This window comes from Epinephelus lanceolatus, chromosome 19 (genome assembly GCF_041903045.1).
Source record: "Epinephelus lanceolatus isolate andai-2023 chromosome 19, ASM4190304v1, whole genome shotgun sequence".
Classification (NCBI taxonomy): Eukaryota; Metazoa; Chordata; class Actinopteri; order Perciformes; family Serranidae; genus Epinephelus; species Epinephelus lanceolatus.
Genome location: NC_135752.1, coordinates 10,264,109 through 10,286,027, shown reverse-complemented (window position 1 = coordinate 10,286,027; position 21,919 = coordinate 10,264,109). Strand labels below are relative to the sequence as shown.

Sequence of the window (21,919 nt, the reverse complement as noted above, 5' to 3'; positions counted from 1 at the left end):
GTGTTTACAACAACTAATTAATAAACGACGAAAAGATCAATGGCAGTGCAAAATACCTTTGCTTCCCTACCATGATGACATTGGATATTGACCCTGCATTTATGTGATGACAGAATAATTGGAAAAATAAGTTCCCAACTGGGAAAACTGACGAATGCCAAAATGGACAAAAAAACACTGTGTAATACAAAGCTTCAACCTGTTATCAATGTGTTGTTTAATTCATCTGATTTGTAGAGTCCATGTTGTTTTCACATTTAAACTCAAACCTCATAAATGCACCAAAGTCAGAAGAATGACTTCCCAACTCGGGAAACGGGACCATCCCAGCATCACTTAAATGCCTCAAAAGTGGAGAATAACAACCTTTATACTGAGCAGCCAGAAACACTGAAAGCTTCTGAATAAGGCTAGAAATATAGAGAAAATCAAATATAATGATATCTTTGGCCAAATATATTGTAGGTTTGACTATTGGTGCTTTTGCAAAATATTAAACAAAGAGTTTTGATAAGTAATAACTAGTTCTGTGGATGTAATGACTAAGCGGGCAAAAGCAAATAACAGAACAGCTGGAACACTCTGGTGAGTTCAGAAAATTGAGAAATTATCTATATATTGCCCAGCCCTACTTTTACATATATACTGAGCACCTTCTATCAAAATATTACAACACACTTTTTTCATCCAGCACCAACTTAACCATCCTCAACATCAGAAGCTAAGGAGCTTTCAAGCCTCCGAGCAGCTTTTCAAAATCATAAGCGAGCCTTACCAGGAGTTGCTACTTTGCTCGCTGTTCGGTCTTAAGCCTTGTACACACATACACTTCAAGATCCTCTGCAGTAAATAGCTGACCTAAATCTCAGCTCCTGAACTAGCTTTATAAGAGAGGCTGGCTGTGGTGCTACAAGGAGAGACATTTTTTTCTGTCACACCTCTTCCCTTAAATTTCAGACTTTATGGTAAGAAAATAGGGACATTCTTGTTGTAAGCGGTGATGAGTAATCCTGCCCAGATACATTCCAAATGCCGTTCATCACAGCTGCATTTACAGTTCAACGTGCAGCTTAATTTGTTCTTCAATGTTATGAATCTGCCTTCCCTACAGTAGCTGATATCACAGGCACATGCAGCTGGCGGCATATTAACGGCCAGGAAGTTTATGTGAGCTTTAGTATGGCATCACTCATCACGGCACCACTACACATTTTAGAGGGTCCAGCATTCACTACAAGATACTGTACTGTAATTTTAGTGGTCATTGCAATGGAGCATTTATCCATAGTTTAAATGTAGTAAATGCAGAAGTACTGATATGATAAAGAATTGAGGACCTCAAACATGTCTTCTTAATGCAATCAAGAGCAATCAGAGGAATTAACGGTATTTTTCAAAATGCAAACAACTGGATGATGGCTTTTAGAGAAAAAAACAACTTGCAAGAAGAAGCAAAACACTGTTGTTTTTGCTCATATACACATTATAAAATCTATTCTGGGTGATGATGCACTCCAAGTCAGAAAATGAGGTCATAATGGGTTTGTGGTAAAAAAGGATATAAAGAGAATAAATGATTTCATGTTGAATAATCTGCAGTTGTGGCTGCCGCTCCAGCTGTGAGACTGCCTTTAGCTCATCTGGCCAGCAGGATGCCATCCAGATGCTGCTTTATAGCTGACCCAGCTCTCTTCTCTCTCCATAATAAATAAATAAACAAATAAAAGAGACAGGCAGGCAGCAGTGTCTGCCCAGACATGCCACTTATAGCAAGTGTGCTATGACACATGATCACAAATGTGCACACACTTAATCTCTTTCCCTTCCACACACACACACACACACACACACAGCTGTAATACAAAGAACAAATAATATTAAGGAAACAAATTTGACAGCAGCTCTTGATAACAAAAATACAAAGCAAAAGCGTAATCTCTAAAATGTACTGCCATATAGAAACTGGTTTTGCTGAACCCACTGTATTCAATGTTTAAGTCTAATGCCTGCAGATAAAGCTGGCATCATAGTTTGTCAAACATGTTTAATTTTAGTATGTGGACAAATCCTGAAGAGTGAAAAGGATGATTAAACGTGGCTGCATTCAGTTTTCTATCCATATTTAATGCCGAGTTGCCAGAAGATGTGTTTTATTCAGATTTCAAATGTCATCTAATATCTCTGATTTATGCAAATGGATTCTCTCATTTTCATTGCTGCTCTGACAGAACTGTCAATTTTCAGACGCTGTGGTATTTATCAAATCCAATGAATTCTTGCTTATATATCCTGCTTGCAAGCAAACTTTAAAAAAAAAAAAAAACCATCTGGTCCAGCTTAGATAAGCACTAACTGCTTCAGGCCCTGATTGATGAACTAATGAATCAGATCCTGCCAACATCACCCATGTTCATCCTCACCTCGCATGTGTTGTAGTCCTCAGAATCCAACAGCAGGCAGAGTTTGGGTAGCAGCTCCGGCCAGTTTTGTAGCTCTCCCTTGGAGGCAATGGTGGTGATGAGGATACCTGTTAATGAAAGGATTAACTATTGGTTACACTAGTGTGACAAAACTACTCAGAATGCACAGACACCACTTTGATTAAAACAAATCCAAGAAATAACCAAGAATCAATCAGACTTCCAGCATCACAATACACATTTATAATCTATTTGTAGGGATACGCTCCATGCAAAAAATGCATTCACTTAGCTTTGTCACAAAAACAGAGACAACAGCAAATAAATAGCTTTAGAATGGCAATACACAATATATATTCCAGTATTTTCTACAAAGTGGGTTACATGTTCCGTTGCAAGCTGATCCAAAGCTGAAGTCCCCTGTTATTTTTGCTGCAGGTGTTTTTCCACAGCAGGGCAGGTAAAAGAAGTTTACCTGTTGCAGATGAGCTGTCTGCAGAGGTGTAATTTGAACATGCAACCTTTGGACAATTTAAGAACACTTTGAGAACAAGACTTTGACAATCCCTTCCACCAAGGATATGTGGAGGGCAATACTAAAACAAGCGCAAAAATCATCCCCATGCTATATGCACGGTTTCATCCAATTTAAAACAGTCCTTTGCTTCCACCTTTCTACAGCTACACTGGCAGGAATACATCCTAACACTGACCCCATTTGAGAGAGGTCTTTTCTACAGGCTTCGAAATATTCAGCCATGAACAACACTTTGTTACACTTTCTGTATTCCAACACAACACACTCTTCCTTGCACTTGTCTCTCCAACTGTCACTGACATCTTCCTGCAACAAGTCACCTCCCACAAGATTTGAGAACAAGACTTCTGAGTTGGACGAGGTTATAGACAATAACAAACAAACCAGATCAAGCAAAAGGTAAGGAAAAAAAAATCATTTCTCTGCAGGGATGCTTTCCATAATGTTGTCAGACAACATTCTGAGCCTGTCAGTGGCAAAATAAGCACTTTTAGTGGATGTAAACTGATGGTGCCAAATGCCCCTACTGGTTACACTGCAGCCTTTTTAGCCGCTGCCAGCAGCAGCTGTTTCTGTTAATAGTGGAGCAATTTAAAAAACTGTTGTTCCCATTGGTCACTTGGACATGAAAACATGGGAAAAAAGGGTCCGCTTTGAAAAATACTGAAGTTTCCCTTTAAAGAGTGCTCTGTTCGATGCTTTGCTCTAATGGGATACAACGCATTCAATACAAAAAGTTCTATTCCTGTTCTACAAAAGACTTATTTATATCTTTACCCTGCTTTGCCTATGTCTACTGAAACTAAAGACAAACTGACATTTTCCAAATACCTGGTGTACTTAGCTGTCGGGTCAATGTGACAGTATGTTGTGTCAGCAAATAAGCAGATCTACACCGCCAGCAAGCCACACAGGACGAATACCCCTAAAAGTTGTTTTTTTCAACAGTTCTACACTGTGGCACAAGGGTGGATATATATCATTATCTTATAATATTTAAGCAATATCAAACGAGAGGGAGTGATGTTGTACTGTGATATCGTCACGGCTGTGATTCGGTCGTAGGTACGAGGCCACAGGCCGAGTGCCAAAGACGTCATTTTCAGTGGACTCCAGAAGATGACACTTACCCACAGTGGCCCGGATGAGAGGAGAAGTGTCGCCAATGTTTTGGAGACACTCACTCTTGATGAAATCAGACACGCCATTAGGGAAGTTCTGATAGTGGGCTTTCACATTGTTCTTCAGTATCAGCCCACTCAGGGACCGTGTTGGCTCATCTTGGGGGAAGGTTGGAGGAAAGACAGATAATTGAAATGTAATATAACATTTTAGTTAATCACAGGCTCTTACTGCCTTCTCTTTTTCCCCCATTCAACCCAAGCAAGCAGCAGATCATAAACACAGTCTTGCTCTAACTGAGAAAAGTGCCAAACTAGATACTAAATCCAAAAATATTCACATTTAAGAAGCAGGAACTGAGAATATTGTCTGTTGTTTCTCCACAGTGTACTCAAACTGATTTAATTTAACAGCTGACATTTAATTGATTAATTGTTGCAGCTGTAGTCTGGATTATTTGATAATTTCTAAATATTTGCAGCTTGTTGCTTCTGAACTAAGAGCAATAGTGCAGCGGCATCCTAAAATGTCTTAACACCACTTAACATTTCGGTCATCTACTGTGCAGACAGTCCAGCCAGGAGTTGAGTGGTGCCAGGAATTAGGTTTAAAATTAGAGTGACCCATATTCCGAGTGCCACATCATCTGTGGCAGAGATGCCATCGGGTCAGCCGAGTCATGGCCAAACAGACCTGTCACTGAACAGTTACATAAAAAATGACATGTCTGACGTTCACACTGTCCAGTACCGTCAAATGATCTAGGAACACGGTACAGATACAGCAAAATGACACACTGACACAAACAGATGGAGAGCTTACCTTCTGATTTCAACTTTGTCAAGACAAATATCAAATAGTTGTTGAAGTCTGGATACTGGTTCAGCTGCTCAAGTCTCTGAGAAAGTGGTTGAGGAGGACAAGGTGCTAATTGTTAAAAGGCTGCGTGCACATTAGCACTGCAGTCTGTTACATGGTAATAATGGGGAAAAAAAAAGAATCTTTCATCTAGAGATATGAGGAAAGGGCAAAAGTTTATGTGGTCAAATGGTGGTGTAATGTAACAGTACAATGGCGTGTGTGTGAGGGGAGTGGTGAATGGTTGTAGGGGGTCATAAACATGTCATGTGACGTGACTGAATACTGTACGTACCCAGACAGATGGCGTATTTAGGGCTCTAACAGCAGCTCGTCTATGAGTTAATGATGCAGTGCATATGAAGTGTTACATAAGCAAATCATTTAGAATCAGCATGCAACCAAACAAAAAAAACATAAGGGCCAACAGCATGGAGTGATGGACTATAATTGCTCTCTAATGCAGAAGTATGTGGTGAATTATACAAAATGCTGCAGCACATTTGCCTTTAACAACAGTCAGATTTATAAAGCATTTTAAATGTTACTCAGCTATAATTACTAAACCACACACACACCTCGTTTTTCCAGTCTTACTGTATTTCATGTCTAGGTCTAAAGCCTGCTCATTAGTTTGGTTGCGGGCTGTCATAATAGTATGTCAAACGTCTGATTTACGGTTTGAATGTGGAAATAAAACAGTCATCTTCAGAGTGAGACGGATCTGACGACTAAAAACTGGATTTTTTTTAATTTGTGGTTTGTTTGTTTTTTTACTGCTTATCAAAGTTAGTTTTGTATGATTTACTTCATTACGATATCCAGTAACATCTACTGTCTCTGATTACATTTGAGCAGATTTACATGCAAACCCTCTCTTTATTTTATGGTCCTGACACGAGAATCTGTACATTTTCGGTAACTGGTGCATGTACCAAAACTAGTAACTTCATGCTTTTATATAAAGGTCTTAGCACAAAAGCTTGGTGTCTACATTCCAGTCCAACACCCTGACATTTCTTTAAGAGATAAATGTTATTTTATATTTTAAGATGATTTATGCCAATAAGCTGCCAAACACTAATTGGATGCAGGGGAACAATTCTCTGTCATCAATATTATAATCATCATTACATTATCACAATACATTGTATTTTGATTCAGCATTTGTTTGCTTTGAAAAAATATAATTTCTGACATCTGACATGTGTAATTATATCCAATACACAATTGTAGAATGAATATCATGTTTATCTATAAAATGCAAATGACTATGTCCAGTGTTGTTACAAGATTAGGTTTTGGATGATATACAGGAGTGTTGCATGAAATAACTTTAGTTCTACTAGAGCATAATGCAAAGTGAGGGTGTGTAAATTAGGCGATTAACTGCTGGATGAAGCCTACGTGCGACATCTGTTTGTAGATAGGCCAATTGTTACATTAACCTGGCACGACACACAATATCTCGAATGTTATAAATGCCCAGACATGACTAAATCAGCACGTCACGGCCTGCTTTGCTGGTAGCTCTAACTAGCTTTATTAGAGACAAAAAGCAGCAACCGGTCAGCACCTGCGTATCTTTACCTGCTTATAACGGTAACCACCCTGGCTAGTATTAGCTATCGCTAGCCTGTTGAGTCAATGTGACACTATTAAGCACTAACACCTAACAAACCATGTGTTATCATCCATGTTTGGCTCATGAAAGGATACTTGCTGGACGGATCTCTGTGTGGACGTATCTGGCGACTGAGACTCTTTCAGCAGCTGTAAAATTTGTTGAAGTCCTTGCTCGTCTGGCTTCCACTCACACTCCATCTTGCTCCGCTGCTGCTGCGGATAAAGACATAACATTGGCTAACACGGAGGATTTGTCACCAAACGACTCGCTAACGCGCACTCATAAGAGACAAAAACACGTTCATGAAACGTCGTGTAAACACATAACCTCGTTTTATAAAGAGAAAGGCTTTTACCTGTCTTGACTTAGCCGACGTACCCGAGTGAAGCTGACTTGCTGTTGAAGTGTGACCGTCTGTCTGGGTTTTTTTTCAGACATGGGCCTGTTACAGCAGGCACATCCGTTTTCGCAACAAGCTGAAAAAGCTGATGGCCATACAGTCTCGCGACGCATATATCTGGCTGCCTCGTCAGCTGACACGCATCTGAGTGGTCCTAGTGCTAGGCGGGTTTAAGCCAACCGTGACCACAAATAGGCACTCTGTTTTTTTATAATTTCTTTAACACCTACATCTACAAAGGATTTTTGGCACACCCAGACACATTTATTTGAGGGACAGGGTGGATGGCTGTGAGAAAGACGAGAAACGGTGAAGGACAAAAAAAGGCTTGGAGGGCAGCCTAAATATGTAGGGGTTTTTCCGACAGCAATTGAAGGCAGCAAGGCTCTCTAGCCTTCGTGATTTCGCCGTTGTGTTCAAGACCGCGGGTTTAAAATTTCAGTAAACGCAAAACAGCGACACCTCGCGGCTGCTCGGGATATTTTATTCCATAATTAATTATTTTCATTTTCTAAATTACGCCATATAAAACCATAATTAGTTTGGTTGCAAATTATAAAAAATAAAATTCTACAAAAATATAAATCAGACATTGACTAAAAAACACCAAACAGAGCAAGATTGTTACTGAATTTTTTTGAGTCTGCCATTTCAGATATGTCAAGTCTAGTCGACTGAGGTCTGTTTTTTTGGGGGGGGGGGGGTTGTCTGTTTTTTACCCTTCCCAAAGCTACAGATATTTTTCAGTGAGCCTCCTTGATTGACTGACTGGAAATGCATGACCTTTCCGCAAACGGTTTATTTTTGGCCAAATTTTAAATGAGATTATTTATATCAGATTTATTTATTTATTTTTCCTGATGGAAGCTTTGTTGCACATGATGCGTCCAAGGACCGTTGGAAATTCTAAAATCCAACAGTAATTTCTGTCTAAACTTAAAGCCTGACTTAAAAACACAGTTTATCTTGGCGCGACACAGTTGGACACATTTCTACTATTTCTACTATACCTTTCTGTGGGAACTCAACAGATAGCTTGCATAACATTAGTTAACACAGGTGGTGTCATTTTAAGATGAATGATGGCTTGAGATTGGCATCTAGCTGTTAGCTGAAGAGGCTGGTGGTGTTTTCAGATAGCCTCAGACTCTCATATTCATACAGCTCAAGTTTTTTGGAGCCCAACCCAAAAGTGAAAGGTAAAATTTTGTTAAATGTACAAGGAGTGCATTTTCCACAGTTGCCCTCTCTGGGATGGTTGGTTATGGTTAATATTTTTATATTTTCATAAATTGTTGAGATATGGAATTTGGCCGTCATCTGAGTCTTCATTTAAGTGGCCCCTATCAGCTCAGTGTGGTTACCATAGGCTTTGTGTAGACTATAGGTTTATATAGACTATCGGGTTTGTTTCATTTTGAAAAACAAAAGAAAAGAAATCTATAACAACTTCAGAGTTTAAAAAAAAGGTTAATAGTTTATTGAACTCCCCCATTTACAATATAATCAGGGGTTGAAATGTAGGCCAATATAAAGTTCATGCATTTTTTACCTGGCCTATCCATTCAGTTTAGCAGTGTAAATATCTCGGGTCTTATTCAACCAGTAAAAGCCTTTGTCCTTTTTTGTCTACTTTTTGCTTGCATCTCACATCCTGTTACTTTGTGCTGGACTTTCTCAGGGGCCTCTTTGCACAGCATGCACCAGGGGCCCTGTTCGCTACGGTAGACCCCTTCCTCTATGGATCTGATGCTCCGGACCTGTTCTTGTGCTGCCATGATCAAGGCCTCTGTGCTTTCCTTCAGATCAGCCTTTTGTAGCCACTCTATGTCAGCGATGTCATCTATCTGCTGATGGTACATCCCATGGAAGAGATTTAGTCTTCCACAATATTTCCTCTTCCCTCTCATCATCCTCTGTCTTCAGCCCCTTGAGGCACTCTTTGAGCATGTCATCCTGGGGGGCCATCTTCCTGATGTTCCTCTTGCATGCCCCTTGTTCTACCCTGAATCATGGCTCAGACACTCCCTAACACTCACTAATACTTGCCATGAGAAGAATAGTATTCTATATAGGTAGATATTCAATATTCTATTTACATTATATACACTGCTCAAAAAAATAAAGGGAACACTAAAATAACACATCCCAGATCTGAATGAATGAAAAATTCTTATTAAATACTTTGTTCTTTACATAGTTGAATGTGCTGACAACAAAATCACACAAAAATTATCAATGGAAATCAAATTTATTAACCCATGGAGGTCTGGATTTGGAGTCACACTCAAAATTAAAGTGGAAAAACACACTACAGGCTGATCCAACTTTGATGTAATGTCCTTAAAACAAGTCAAAATGAGGCTCAGTAGTGTGTGTGGCCTCCACGTGCCTGTATGACCTCCCTACAACGCCTGGGCATGCTCCTGATGAGGTGGCGGATGGTCTCCTGAGGGATCTCCTGCCAGACCTGGACTAAAGCATCTGCCAACTCCTGGACAGTCTGTGGTGCAACGTGGCGTTGGTGGATGGAGCAAGACATGATGTCCCAGATGTGCTCAATTGGATTCAGGTCTGGGGAACGGGCGGGCCAGTCCATAGCATCAATGCCTTCATCTTGCAGGAACTGCTGACACACTCCAGCCACATGAGGTCTAGCATTGTCTTGCATTAGGAGGAACCCAGGGCCAACCGCACCAGCATATGGTCTCACAATGGGTCAGGCTACCTCTGGCGAGCACATGGAGGGCTGTGCGGCCCCCCAAAGAAATGCCACTCCACACCATTACTGACCCACTGCCAAACCGGTCATGCTGGAGGATGTTGCAGGCAGCAGAACGTTCTCCGCGGCGTCTCCAGACTCTGTCACGTCTGTCACATGTGCTCAGTGTGAACCTGCTTTCATTTGTGAAGAGCACAGGGCGCCAGTGGTGAATTTGCCAATCTTGGTGTTCTCTGGCAAATGCCAAACGTCCTGCACGGTGTTGGGCTGTAAGCACAACCTCCACCTGTGGACGTCGGGCCCTCATACCACCCTCATGGAGTCTGTTTCTGACCGTTTGAGCAGACACATGCACATTTGTGGCCTGCTGGAGGTCATTTTGCAGGGCTCTGGCAGTGCTCCTCCTGTTCCTCCTTGCACAAAGGCGGAGGTAGCAGTCCTGCTGCTGGGTTGTTGCCCTCCTACGGCCTCCTCCATGTCTCCTGATGTACTGGCATGTCTCCTGGTAGCGCCTCCATGCTCTGGACACTACGCTGACAGACACAGCAAACCTTCTTGCCACAGCTTGCATTGATGTGCCATCCTGGATGAGCTGCACTACCTGAGCCACTTGTGTGGGTTGTAGACTCCGTCTCATGCTACAACTAGAGTGAAAGCACTGCCAGCATTCAAAAGTGACCAAAACATCAGCCAGAAAGCATAGGAAATGAGAAGTGGTCTGTGGTCACCACCTGCAGAACCACTCCTTTATTGGGGGTGTCTTGCTAATTGCCTATAATTTCCACCTGTTGTCTATTCCATTTGCACAACAGCATGTGAAATTGATTGTCAATCAGTGTTGCTTCTTAAGTGGACAGTTTGATTTCACAGAAGTGTGATTGACTTGGAGTTACATTGTGTTGTTTAAGTGTTCCCTTTATTTTTTTGAGCAGTGTAGATAGACATTCTTATTAATAATCTGACAACAACATTACAATGAAAACAATATATAGCAAAATATTACAACAACGTATATTCGTACAACATCATTGAATAAAAAATATCCAATATTATTTATACATGAAAAATTCTATGACGTTTGTTTGTATTGTTTTCTATTTTATTACACAAATTCATCAAGCCTAACATTATGTATCAGTCTTATCAAAATTTTGTAGATGGAGTAAACATTTTGATTTTGGTCGTAATAAATATTTTTTTTGGAAATATTTAGGATTTCTGCCTCGAAACTTAATTATTGTTGGAGAACACTGCTCATGCCTGCACTAGTAGGCCAACACCTCATGTTAGTGTTGATCATTTTGTTCCACTAGGTGGCAGCACACGGCAGGAATGTGTCTGCTCTGCCCTGAACGTCAGATGAAGAAGTTAGCATTACATTCAGTACGCTGCTGCGTCTCAGCGTACAGGGCAGCATCCAGGGGACCAGCTTGGCTATCAAATTTATGTAATTTCTTTCATACGATCGCGTATTCGCTGTTAGTGGGTTCTGCCACAGTGACACCTCTATCGGATTTTTCACTAGGACCACGTTAAGAAGCCCGAGGACAACCGAGGACGTGTGAGATTTGAGAGTTTTAACAAACAATCCCGTTAGTCTGCCCCTCCACTCTTGCTTGTTAGCTTTTTGTAAAGAGGGTGGTTTTCTACGGTCCAAGGAAACATGGCCTTTCTTTTGTGAGTAATATTTGTGTCACAAATGCTTATTTTGCCTTGCCGTGTAGCTTTACGTTCAGTAAATACAAGTGGTGTTAGCGTTCCATAGCTAGCTAGCTAGAGATAGCATAATATAGGCTAAGACTACTTGCTGGGCTCACGTCCGAATGTCTGATTTGATTCACATTGCTTCCTGATATTTGTTAGGATAACAAACACAGGCACCGATAGTAGATTCATTGTACTGGTGTTACGTTATGCCGTAAAACTTTAAGCCACATTGTACCAACCTCAGGGCATTTTTTTAACTGAGAGGGGTTCTCAGTCTGGCCTGGATATTTGCTGGTGTGAACACTTTGTTGCTACGGGCTAATCCAGCCCTGATGTGACAGGACGCAAAAATCAATCTGTGACCCAATATTTGATCAAAGTAATAAGACTGCGTCGTGATATTTAGTCAGCTACACAAAAAGCCGGTTTGCGGATGAAATCAGAGGGTGGAGGGGGTTACATCAAATGCGCCATCTGGTGAAGGTGTGAGTGTTGGTTAAATGGAAGAACATGAGTGAGGTTCAGGCTCTGAGAGACAGCTACCGGATAGGTCACTCATTTTTACTCCCAGTTAGACTACTAAACTTATGCGAAATCCCAGTTTTAAACATTTTAAATTAATTAAAAAAAACCTCAATTTCCTTTACACCATATTGAAACAATCATTAAAAGGTTACTTTAATGTTTAATTAACATAGTTTCCATCAGGCACGAGAAGGCAGAGACACATTTGATGAGCTATACACCTGATTCCTAATGATTAATGTTAAAGTCGATCAAAAGCACATTCCAGCTGAAGTAGAGGCCATGGACAACATTTTACTTCAAGACTTAGGAATGTAGTTTAACCACTGCTCTGTAACAAGCGGCCAGTTTTCTCTTGCCCTAGTAAAATAAATTTAACATTTAATAAAATGATCTTAGGTGATGATTTTGATATAGGTTGGTTTTAATGGATGTTAATGCTGTAATTAAAGGAAAAACATTTTAATGTGTGACCTGCCATGTTGTGATGAATTCTTGTTTAATGGAGCAGTGAGAGCAATTGAAAACAGTACCTCTCCAAATGGCCTCATTACACACACAGAGAACCATACTGTTCTGGTACCCCCACTCTGATTCTGCCAAACACATCAGGTCAACAAGAGCTCAACTCTTGTCATGTTTTTTTTAGAAGACCCTGACTTTTTTGTTAGCAAAAGGCCCTCACCCAGGAGCACTGTGAACTCACCATTTGTCATCATATCTAACTACCTCCTTATTATTTACTCTCTTTGTCTTCCTCTTTGAAATGTGACTCACAGTCCAAGCCGTGCAGCCAAGACGTTCAAGCCCAAGAAGAACATCCCGGAGGGTTCTCATCAGTACGAGCTGTTGAAACATGCAGAGGCTACACTAGGAAGTGGAAACCTGCGCATGGCAGTCATGTTGCCCGAGGGTGAAGACTTAAATGAGTGGGTCGCAGTCAACAGTAAGCACCAGTTTTACCTTTCTCTCCCCCCTCCTTGAGACACCCTTTGTAGATATGGGTTTCTGGCAGAGTGACTTGACCTTCACACACCCTTTTTTAGTCTTTTATCTGTCACTCTCCTCTTAGTTTCTATATTTGCATTCTTCTCCATAGTCCTGTTCCTGAAACCGCAATTAGTCGACATCAAGAATCAGTTGAGAGTGAACTATCAGGGTGTAAGATCTTGGCATTCCCCCTAAAGACCATGCGCATTCATGCTGGAAAAACCACTGTGAATGTTAAATAGACGTTATTGTCTGTGCTGTGAGAGCCTTGTTTACTTTCCTCTAAATTGAGACAAATGGCTGGTGGGCAGAAGCATAATTTCCTCTCGCTTCAGAGTGCCTTTATGGTTGGAGATGTTCAGAGTATCAGCATGTTAACAGCTGAAATGAGCTTTTATTTAAAGTCCTTTCATTAAGGCATACGGTAAAGTGACAAGGACTTGAATTTTTAATGTGTTTTTTTTACACTGGTGTAATGCACATCACTAAATAGGGGTGTGAATGTATCATTAAATTAAATTTTTTTTCGTCATTTGAATCTCTTGAAGTTAATGGATTTGCTTGGATTGCGCTGCATGGTTTTTCAAAAGTAAAGAGGGCATTTTTGAGCCCTTTGTGGCAGAAAAAACATGAATGCTAAAGTAGGCAGAGTGTAATTATCCACTGTTTTTACACAATGTAAGCAGCAAATCTCATGCATCAACAAGTTGACGCATTTTCTAGCTTTGTTGAGGGAACACTGTAGGGTTGAGTGGCATCTATCTAGCGGTGAGGATTGCAGATTGCAACAAGCTGAAACTCCTCCCTTTAGGATTCCTTCAGTGTTCATTGTTCAGGAGGTTTTTACAGGGAGTGGAATTATCCACAGAGTTCTCATCCTCCCCAAAACAAATGGACATCATGAATACAAGCGGTTAAAAAAACAGTGCTTTTCTGCCGCTGCTTAGGGCTACTAACTACAGTGGCCAACGCAAAAACGCAAATAGCCCAGCCTAGAGCCAGTGTTTGGTTTGTGTGTTCTGGGCTACTGTAGAAACTTGGGGGACTTCATAAACAAGGACCAGTTCCCTGTGTAGATATAAATGGCTCATTCTACAGTAACAAAGCACAATTCTTATTTTAAGGTTTTTATATACTAAACACAATGTACTTATTATATTCCATTTCTGCCACTATATCCCTCTAAATCCTACACACTGAATCTTTAAATGTGCCGGAGAGGTGGCTTAGCTATGTCATCATTGCAACACTTGTAGTCTCCGGTTTCATAAAGGGTCAGTGGAAATGGATGGATGTTAGTCAGCGCTACATGAGTTGTTTTAACTTGCACAATTAAGGGAAGTTAGAATAAAATAGCTGTGAGCGATAACTTCTCCAACCACCAAGTTTATATGACTTTTCCTCGTGATCTCTGTTCACAAGAAACGGTTCACTAAGTTCACTAAATGCATTCCGTAGTGATAGTAGCGTGAGAAAGAGAGTTTAAGTTTATTTACTTTATTTACTTTTTTGACAGTTATGACATGCAGCATGCCCCCATGCAGGATCAAACTGGAAAAGTTAAATGGTGTACATCCTCACCAGTAGGCCATCAGTGGTTTTCTCTTTAATTTGATGGAACAACTCTAGCAGTTTATTCTGTATCACCTGAGCATCTCTGATTTTCAACATACACCCCTATGTCAGTCTTGGCTCTATGAGAATCTGTCATGGCCAAATCAACATGTTGACCAGTTGAGTGCAGACCTACCTGACATATTCTTTATATTTTTCCCGTTGCCTACAAGTACTTTGTGGCATGACAGGACATGAAAAAGTTTAATAAGAGATTAGTTCGGTATTGCCTTGAAACATGCATTATTCTGGATTATTCAGTTGTGAGGGCTCTCAGCTCTGTCCTGACCAGAACTGTGTTGAAGGCACTGAAATCAAAAGTGTCAAATATGTATTTATGGAATATGTTAAATTATTATCAAGCTTTGACCCGCCTATGAAAACAAACGCTATGGATAAAAACATCTGTCTTTGGAGACTGATTAAACTCAATCAAACATAAGAGGGAGCTAGTCTCTCTTTAAACAGGACCTCACACATCAGCTGTTCAATATGTATCTTTCCTGAGAGGTTAGCAAATGGAGCACCAAAGCTAATGCTGCCAACACTTTAAATGGATCTGTCCAACTGATGGAAAGCCAAAGTTGGCTCTGTGCCCCTGGGAATGAGCGATAACGCAATTTGTTCCAGATAACTGGAGTGTGCACTGGTCTACAGTTTGGACTGGGGCAGTGAAGTAGGGTGGGTAAAGGGCCGCGGGGAAACTCGATGCCAGCTGTTTGTGCTGGCACACAAGGTATTTGATCTCATGTGTGCTTGATTTGAATATGTTTCCTTTTTTTTCCTCAGCTGTGGATTTCTTCAACCAGATCAACATGCTGTACGGCACCATCACAGATTTTTGCACAGAGGAAAGCTGTCCAGTCATGTCTGCTGGTCCTAAGTAAGTTTGACATTGTTGCTCTGTAAGTTTGCGGTCTCATAAAACCAGCTCACAAGCTTTGCTTCACTCATCTTGGTCTGTCAAGACTTCACCATGGGTGTATAAAGAGAACTGGATATTGTGTCGGATGCGGGGCCTTGTTCATTCCTATGAAAGTTCATCAGTGGTGTATGAAGCCAAAGAAGTTCCAGTGCCACATATAAAAAGACCTGGATGATCAGCACTGCTTCTGCACTGTGTGACCCGTAGAGCAGATGCGCTAGAGACTTTCGGTTTAGTACTCCGCTAGCTTAAAATAAATAAATTTTGTGTCTCTTCCAGACTTCCCAAATGTTATTGGACTCGAATGTGTCAAATTCTGTCAGCCACTGCCATGTAAGGCTGTGGGAAAAATTATTTTGGCCCACAGAGCATCAGGTGACGGGCGTAATTCCAATTTTTGGCCACTGAAAAAACTACTTTCAAAGCCAAGCACACTTTCTGGGGGCCTTGGCTCAATAGTGTGTAGGGTGGGGTTGTGTAATACACCTGCCATAGGCCCCTTCGTCATTGGTCTGGCCTCCTGCTGCCAGGCTCAGCAGCATGTTGTATGGAAACTGAGCTCACAAGATTTAGATTGGCTTCTGCACATGAGAACGATGTGTCTGGTGACAGCTTTTTGGAAATGGGGTAGTGAAAATAAAATCAAATACCATGTTGTTGTACATTAAATGATGTCAGCAGTGAATAAAGTGTGAACCCACATGGAATCCTCTATACTTCCTGCAGGTATGAGTACCATTGGGCAGATGGGACCAACATCAAGAAGCCCATCAAATGCTCTGCTCCCAAGTACATTGATTACCTCATGACCTGGGTGCAGGACCAGCTTGATGATGAGACACTTTTCCCTTCAAAGATCGGTATGTTTTATGTCTGTTTTCTCTATCCTGTCAAAGCCATCTTTTCTTTGTGTGGTTGTTGATATGTTACTGTGGTTTCTATTACTGCACACAGAACGTCCTGTTATGTCCAATCATTAGGTGTGGGCTAATCGTTAAACTCAAAGTCTGTCTTATGTTAGAAAAAAAGGACTCTGTAGTGCACAAATGGGTTACACCTTTTATGTCAAATTTTACCTGCCATGCAAAATGAATGGATCTTGAAATAAATGTAAATCACACGTGTATAAAAACTGTTTAAACTTCGCTAAGGGAGAAAGTATTACATATTTGGACGGATTGAATGTCCTTAGGAGATTATCTAAGTTGTCAATAGCAAAGCACATGTAAATGTTGTCTGTTTGCTTATTTACATATCTAGTCATGACAAGTTTTACAAATACCTCCAGATGAATGTATTCAGGAGTCCTCTAGTTGACTTTGAAGCAGGCCATACCAACGCAGCTCTCCCAACTAGCAGAAGCTTGTGCTGTCTAGGGTGGAGGCTTAATGGAGTTGGAAGGCAGCCAGCACAAATACATGTCTCATCTATCCCTCGGTGCATCTCAGTGGAAGAAGCCTATGACTAAAGATGTGAGGAGTGACAGAATTTTCTTCATTTTCCACGATCACCAGATCAATCTATTGCTGGTATCAGTTTTGTATCAGGAGACTCTCACTATCTCAGATAAAGCAGGGACTCTCTTCATTGTGCCACAGGTTATCAAAAGCTCCACAGGGTACCTTTTGATATTTTTGACCTCATCGGGACTAACACTACCCTCTAATCTGTGAGTGACTAATATTTGTGGAATAGTTGAGTTTGGTGTCCACATGAAAAAGTTAACTACTTAGAAGAGTGTGAAGGTGGTTGCTTTAATCGGGAACTCCTTGTCCTGTTGGTCACCAGCTGGTTTTGAATAATTGATGCTGAGTAAGTACCATAGGTCTGTAGCGTGCCGTACACTGAAGGAAGAAGCTCTCCACCAGGTTTCTGTACTTGCCAACTGTTCACTTAATCAAAGAAGAACTGCACAACCCATCACTGGTGTAGAGAGCAGTGCTGTTGAAACATCAACATTTCCTAACTGCAGATGAACGTGTTGTTCTCCATGCGGTGGTTCTGGGTTGCACTCATGATTGTTTGCACTTCCCTTTAAATCATGTTGCGGCCTGCCTGCCTGTAAAGACATTTGCAATCCCGAGAACACACTGTAGCTGTATCTGCTTTCATTGCTCTGAGCTTTTGGGGCTTATTGAGATTTGTAGCAGCAGATAATAGAAGAAAGTCATGCACAGTTTGAGGGATTGATTGTGTCAGCTTTTCAAGCTACTTAACCTCCCATTGCATTTTTTTCTGTTTAAGATATGCCTCAAGAAACCAAGCACTGTTTGTTAAATATATGTATATTAAGACATTTTCTTTGTCACTAGAGAGGTGTTTTTACAGTCCTCTATTGAAGGGGCCATGTCTATGCACTTTGCTAAAAGTGTACATTCAAAAGTACACCTGGTGAGCTAGATTAGGTACGTCACTAATAACAAAGCCAGTCGCTGTCTAACACAGGAAATGCATATCAACGGGGTTACAGACTTGGACACATCACTGGGAAAGAAACCTAAAACCTCCAGTGCGGAGCAGACTTGTCAGTACAGAGAGCAGAGTTTGCATTAAATTAAAGTTTTGACAGCAAACATGGTAGACTGTGCAGGTTTTGGTTATAAATGCTGTTTCAGCCATTGCCGTTTACAGGCTAACAAGCTAACAAACAACATAAACAAATAAAAGATGCTAACTACACTTAGCATTCTGGTACTCTGATAGTTGCCGATTTTGGTGCACAGCAGATTCCTCATCTGAGTCTGGGCCTGACTAAATCTTTCCAATGTTTCCTCTCTCTCCTTGCTCCCATCAATATTAGCCATCTTGATGTGCGTTGCTCTTTCACAGGTCAACCTAGCGCTAGTCTCACATAGCCAGACCTACTGTATCTGTACACTTTGTTTTAGCACTGGAGAAAGCAGAAAGTGAGACCTAGGGCAAGCAGCAATGGTATGCAGGGCTTTTTTGTTGTATGTTTAAACAGAATCTGAATAACCACTCTTCTCTCTTGCCCCCTTGTTCCCAAGGTGTCCCCTTCAAGCGAAACTTTATGTCAGTGGCAAAGACCATTCTGAAGCGCCTGTTCAGAGTCTACGCTCACATCTACCACCAGCACTTTGACTCTGTCATGCAGCTGCAAGAGGAGGCTCACCTCAACACGTCGTTCAAACACTTCATCTTTTTTGTTCAGGTAAAGAACATTTGAATATTGACTTAAGCGTATTAATCACTTGAGTTGTATATTAGCAATAAGAAATGTAGCATACTGCGGATAATGTAATAATGTTTAGTCCCTTACCTGTTGTCTTTTTCAGGAGTTCAACCTCATTGACAGGAAAGAGTTGGTGCCACTTCAGGAGCTGATTGAAAAACTGACAACCAAGGATAGATAAACAGCCATATAATCCTTATTTTATTGGTCTTCTAGTTTTTGCACAGATACCCACCCCACCCTGGCTGTATGTATGCAGTATATACTATATTTCCATTTGGGGAAATGTTTTTAATAAGGCCAGGAAGAAGGAAGGGTCTTAATAGGTTTAAGGCACCAGGACTAATGCTATCAGGGATTACACACTTAATTGAACAAACCACAGATTAACATATTGGAGAAAATGGTTTTAGCTGTATGGAAAGATCCCCAGTGTTCAGTCATGGCTTACATTTAGGATAATATAGATATATGTTAATTAGTTTTCTATTATACTGCACAGATTTTTTTTTTCCCACTTGGATTTATGGCAACACAAGGCTCTTAGATTCCCATTTCTAACTCACCTGCAGGGAAGAATACATTGCTGTATGATAATAGGAAGGCTTTGTTGGTATTATGGCGAGATTTTAAGCCAGCCTTTAAAGCCAATTTCACCGCAGTAGCTAGTTATTTTACTCATTTATCTACATAGAAGGATCTGGGTTGCGGTTTGCTACTTTTCACATCTGTAAGAGCCCACATCTGTCAATACAAAAGAATCCTAAGTGCCTAGCATGGCTCATAATCGCCCTATATCAACAGAGAGCTATAAGAAGATAAAGGCCATATACCACTGACTTGATTGACACAGCATTAAATTTACAAGGCCACCTCCCCTTTAAATTTCTTTGCTTTTTAATTCCCTCTTACACTTCTTTTCTATTTGTACTGTAACTTGGTTAAAACATTATTTTCTGTTACCTAAACCCCGCACCAACCTTGTCCTTATTTAGTTAGAAAGTCTCTTTACCAAGTGTTCTGTGCAGGTTATGATAAATGAATGTGTTGAGGGACATAGAAGTGAGGCTAGAATATTGTCATGTTGTAGCAGGGACTGAAAATTAAACTTTTAGCTTTTCCTAGTGACATGTTCCTGTATATTAGTTTAACCCCCCTTAAAACTTGAAGTAGAAATTTTAGGAAAAGTCTTCAAGGGATCTAAAACCTTAAATTGTATATAAATGTCCTCAAATAGAAGTAGAGACCTGTGTTTAAAGCTACATCCTCCACTGTTAAAAAACTACAGGCATTTTGAATTGGATTATACTGTATCCCTTGTTATCTCACTAGCCATAAAGCACTTTGAACAATTTTCCTAACCTCTTTTGTCTGAATGTTTATTCTGCATAGACTGGGCTTTGTGAGAAGCTGTATCATGTGACTGATCATAGCTTATTTCCTCCCTTCTATTTCCCCAAATGAATGTTGAATTGCTTAACCCTCCTCTGAAATTGGCTCTTGGGCACAAGTGAGATTTCTTATGCTTTTGTATGGTCTGAGTTGTTTGTTGCTGTGCTTCAAACAGCAGATGCATGAACCCCTCCTTAATCTCAAAGTGTAGTTTACTATGCAATGATTGACACAACACTAAAAGGGTTACCAGTTGGCTCATTGATACATTATCTGATATTCATTTTCCTTTCTATTGATTAAATTCTGGTGTATGATAGAAACAGAATTCTCTTTCAGGTCTGGTTTCAAAAACAGTGAGATGAACATTTTATATATCTTTATATATAATTTGTCAGAGAGGTGTAATACTTCAATGCACACATGTAAATACAGAGGGTTAAACCTTACTTAAAGATAACGCGAGCATGGAGTGGTAGCTTTTGGTTTCAAGAATACATTGAGTCTTTTTAGAGGCTGCTTCCCTTTTCCCCTCATTTGGATATTAAAATCTTGTTTGTTTTTAACCGTTGAGTATCTTTTTTCCATCTCCTTAGCTAACTATTATGAATGTTACTGCTCACCAGATAATCTAAAAATGTAATAGAAAATCAGTCATCCTGAAAACATCTCATCCTTATGAAATGCCCATAACATAGCCTATTGCCTACAGTTTTTTTCCTCCTGGACTGTAATAATTGATGACATGTTTGTAAATAATGGCTTGGTAGGGGTTTTCAATGCTACTGAATTGATTTATGCTGTTTACAAGACAAATAAAGGTGGTCTTGACTCTTTGAATTGTATGTTTACAATGGTGTGTGAGCTCAGTGCTTCATTTGTTTTTTTATTCACTTCTTTATAGTGCTTTTTCAAGGGGAATATCATACTTTTTGCTCAGCTCCATTTACTTCACAACCATGGTTACTGTTGCACATTTTACATACAAAACATTCAACTCATTGATAAAATGTAATGCATTGTTCTACATTAAATGACCCAAAGTATTTAAAGCAGTTATAATTAGATACTTAAGCCAACTACACCATTAAAGTGCTTCTTAAATGTTTATGCATCACCAATAATAATGTAACTTATTCTGGATAATGAGTACTTTGACTTATGGTACTCTTTTTGCCAATACTTATGTACATTTATTTAAGTAACATTGTCAGTAGGTGACTTTACTTGTGGTAGAGTATTTATCATTATTGGAGTTTGTACTTTGACTTAAGCAAATGTGGTGGTGGAAAGCAACTTAATACATTTACTCAAATAATGTACAATTTTGAGGTACTTGAGTACAATGTTTTCATTTTATGTTTTTTTCATATTCCTACTATATTGATAGTTCTTATTAAGAGACTGTTGTTTACCTATCAGAGAAGGGGGTGGCTGAGATGTGACTTGTTTTTTTTGTTTTGTTTTGTTTTGTTCTTTTACCCTGCCTGAAGCTACAAATATTTTTCCTGGAGTCTCCCTGGTGACTGGTGGAGTATGTATGACCCTCCCTCCAGCATTATTATTAGTTTTTTGTTTTTTGTTTTTTGTTTTTTAACTTACTCTTTGTTTTTTTAAGAGCTGACAGTTAAAAGTTGAAGATGAAGTCCTGTAGTTAAAAAAAGCCCAAGGTTTTTCACTCTAGTCATGTATGCTGGCAAGTTAATGCAAACTGTTTATTTTGGGCCAAATTTTAAATGAGATGTAAAATATTTTTGATGAGATATAACTATTTTAAGCAAAATACAACCATTTAAACGTGTATGCCCCTCTCCTAAGCCAAAATAAAATAAACATAACTCCATTTCCAGTGCTTAAAAATTATTTGACATGCCTCCCCCTTTTTC

At 40.0% G+C, this 21,919-nt stretch overlaps 2 protein-coding genes across 6 annotated transcripts in view; one reads left to right on the top strand and one right to left on the bottom strand.

The window, feature by feature from the left end:
• Window positions 1–7,068, bottom strand: part of tnpo1 (transportin 1) — a 29,212-nt gene extending 22,144 nt beyond the window's left edge. For 2 of the 5 annotated variants that reach the window (XR_004502720.2, XM_033646195.2), the window contains exons 1-5: window positions 6,944–7,066; window positions 6,658–6,777; window positions 4,903–4,978; window positions 4,089–4,238; window positions 2,421–2,527 (exon numbers count right to left, since the gene is read on the bottom strand). Coding sequence is in view for 4 of the 5 variants with exons in the window: in XM_033646195.2 (XP_033502086.1) it covers window positions 2,421–2,527; window positions 4,089–4,238; window positions 4,903–4,978; window positions 6,658–6,777; window positions 6,944–7,003 (513 nt within the window). In the remaining variant the exon portion in view is untranslated. Of the gene's footprint in view, window positions 1–2,420; window positions 2,528–4,088; window positions 4,239–4,902; window positions 4,979–6,657; window positions 6,778–6,920 lie in introns of all 5 variants that reach the window. The other 3 variants (XM_033646197.2, XM_033646198.2, XM_033646196.2) reach the window with 3 other exon arrangements.
• A 4,004-nt stretch (window positions 7,069–11,072) lies between these two features.
• On the top strand, window positions 11,073–20,873 carry LOC117269981 (MOB kinase activator 1B). The gene is made up of 6 exons (XM_033647366.2): window positions 11,073–11,364; window positions 12,699–12,865; window positions 15,313–15,406; window positions 16,175–16,308; window positions 18,457–18,620; window positions 18,745–20,873. The coding sequence occupies exons 1-6, from the start codon at window positions 11,351–11,353 to the stop codon at window positions 18,820–18,822; spliced, it is 651 nt and encodes a 216-aa protein (XP_033503257.1). The 5' UTR covers window positions 11,073–11,350; the 3' UTR covers window positions 18,823–20,873.
• Window positions 20,874–21,919: the final 1,046 nt, after the last annotated feature.

Bases quoted from the DNA above. Each gene is read 5' to 3' on its own strand.
- LOC117269981 (XM_033647366.2), top strand. The intron at 12,866-15,312 runs GTAAGCACCAGT...TTTTTTCCTCAG, and splicing joins TGAGTGGGTCGCAGTCAACA to CTGTGGATTTCTTCAACCAG. The intron at 18,621-18,744 runs GTAAAGAACATT...TGTCTTTTTCAG, and splicing joins ACTTCATCTTTTTTGTTCAG to GAGTTCAACCTCATTGACAG.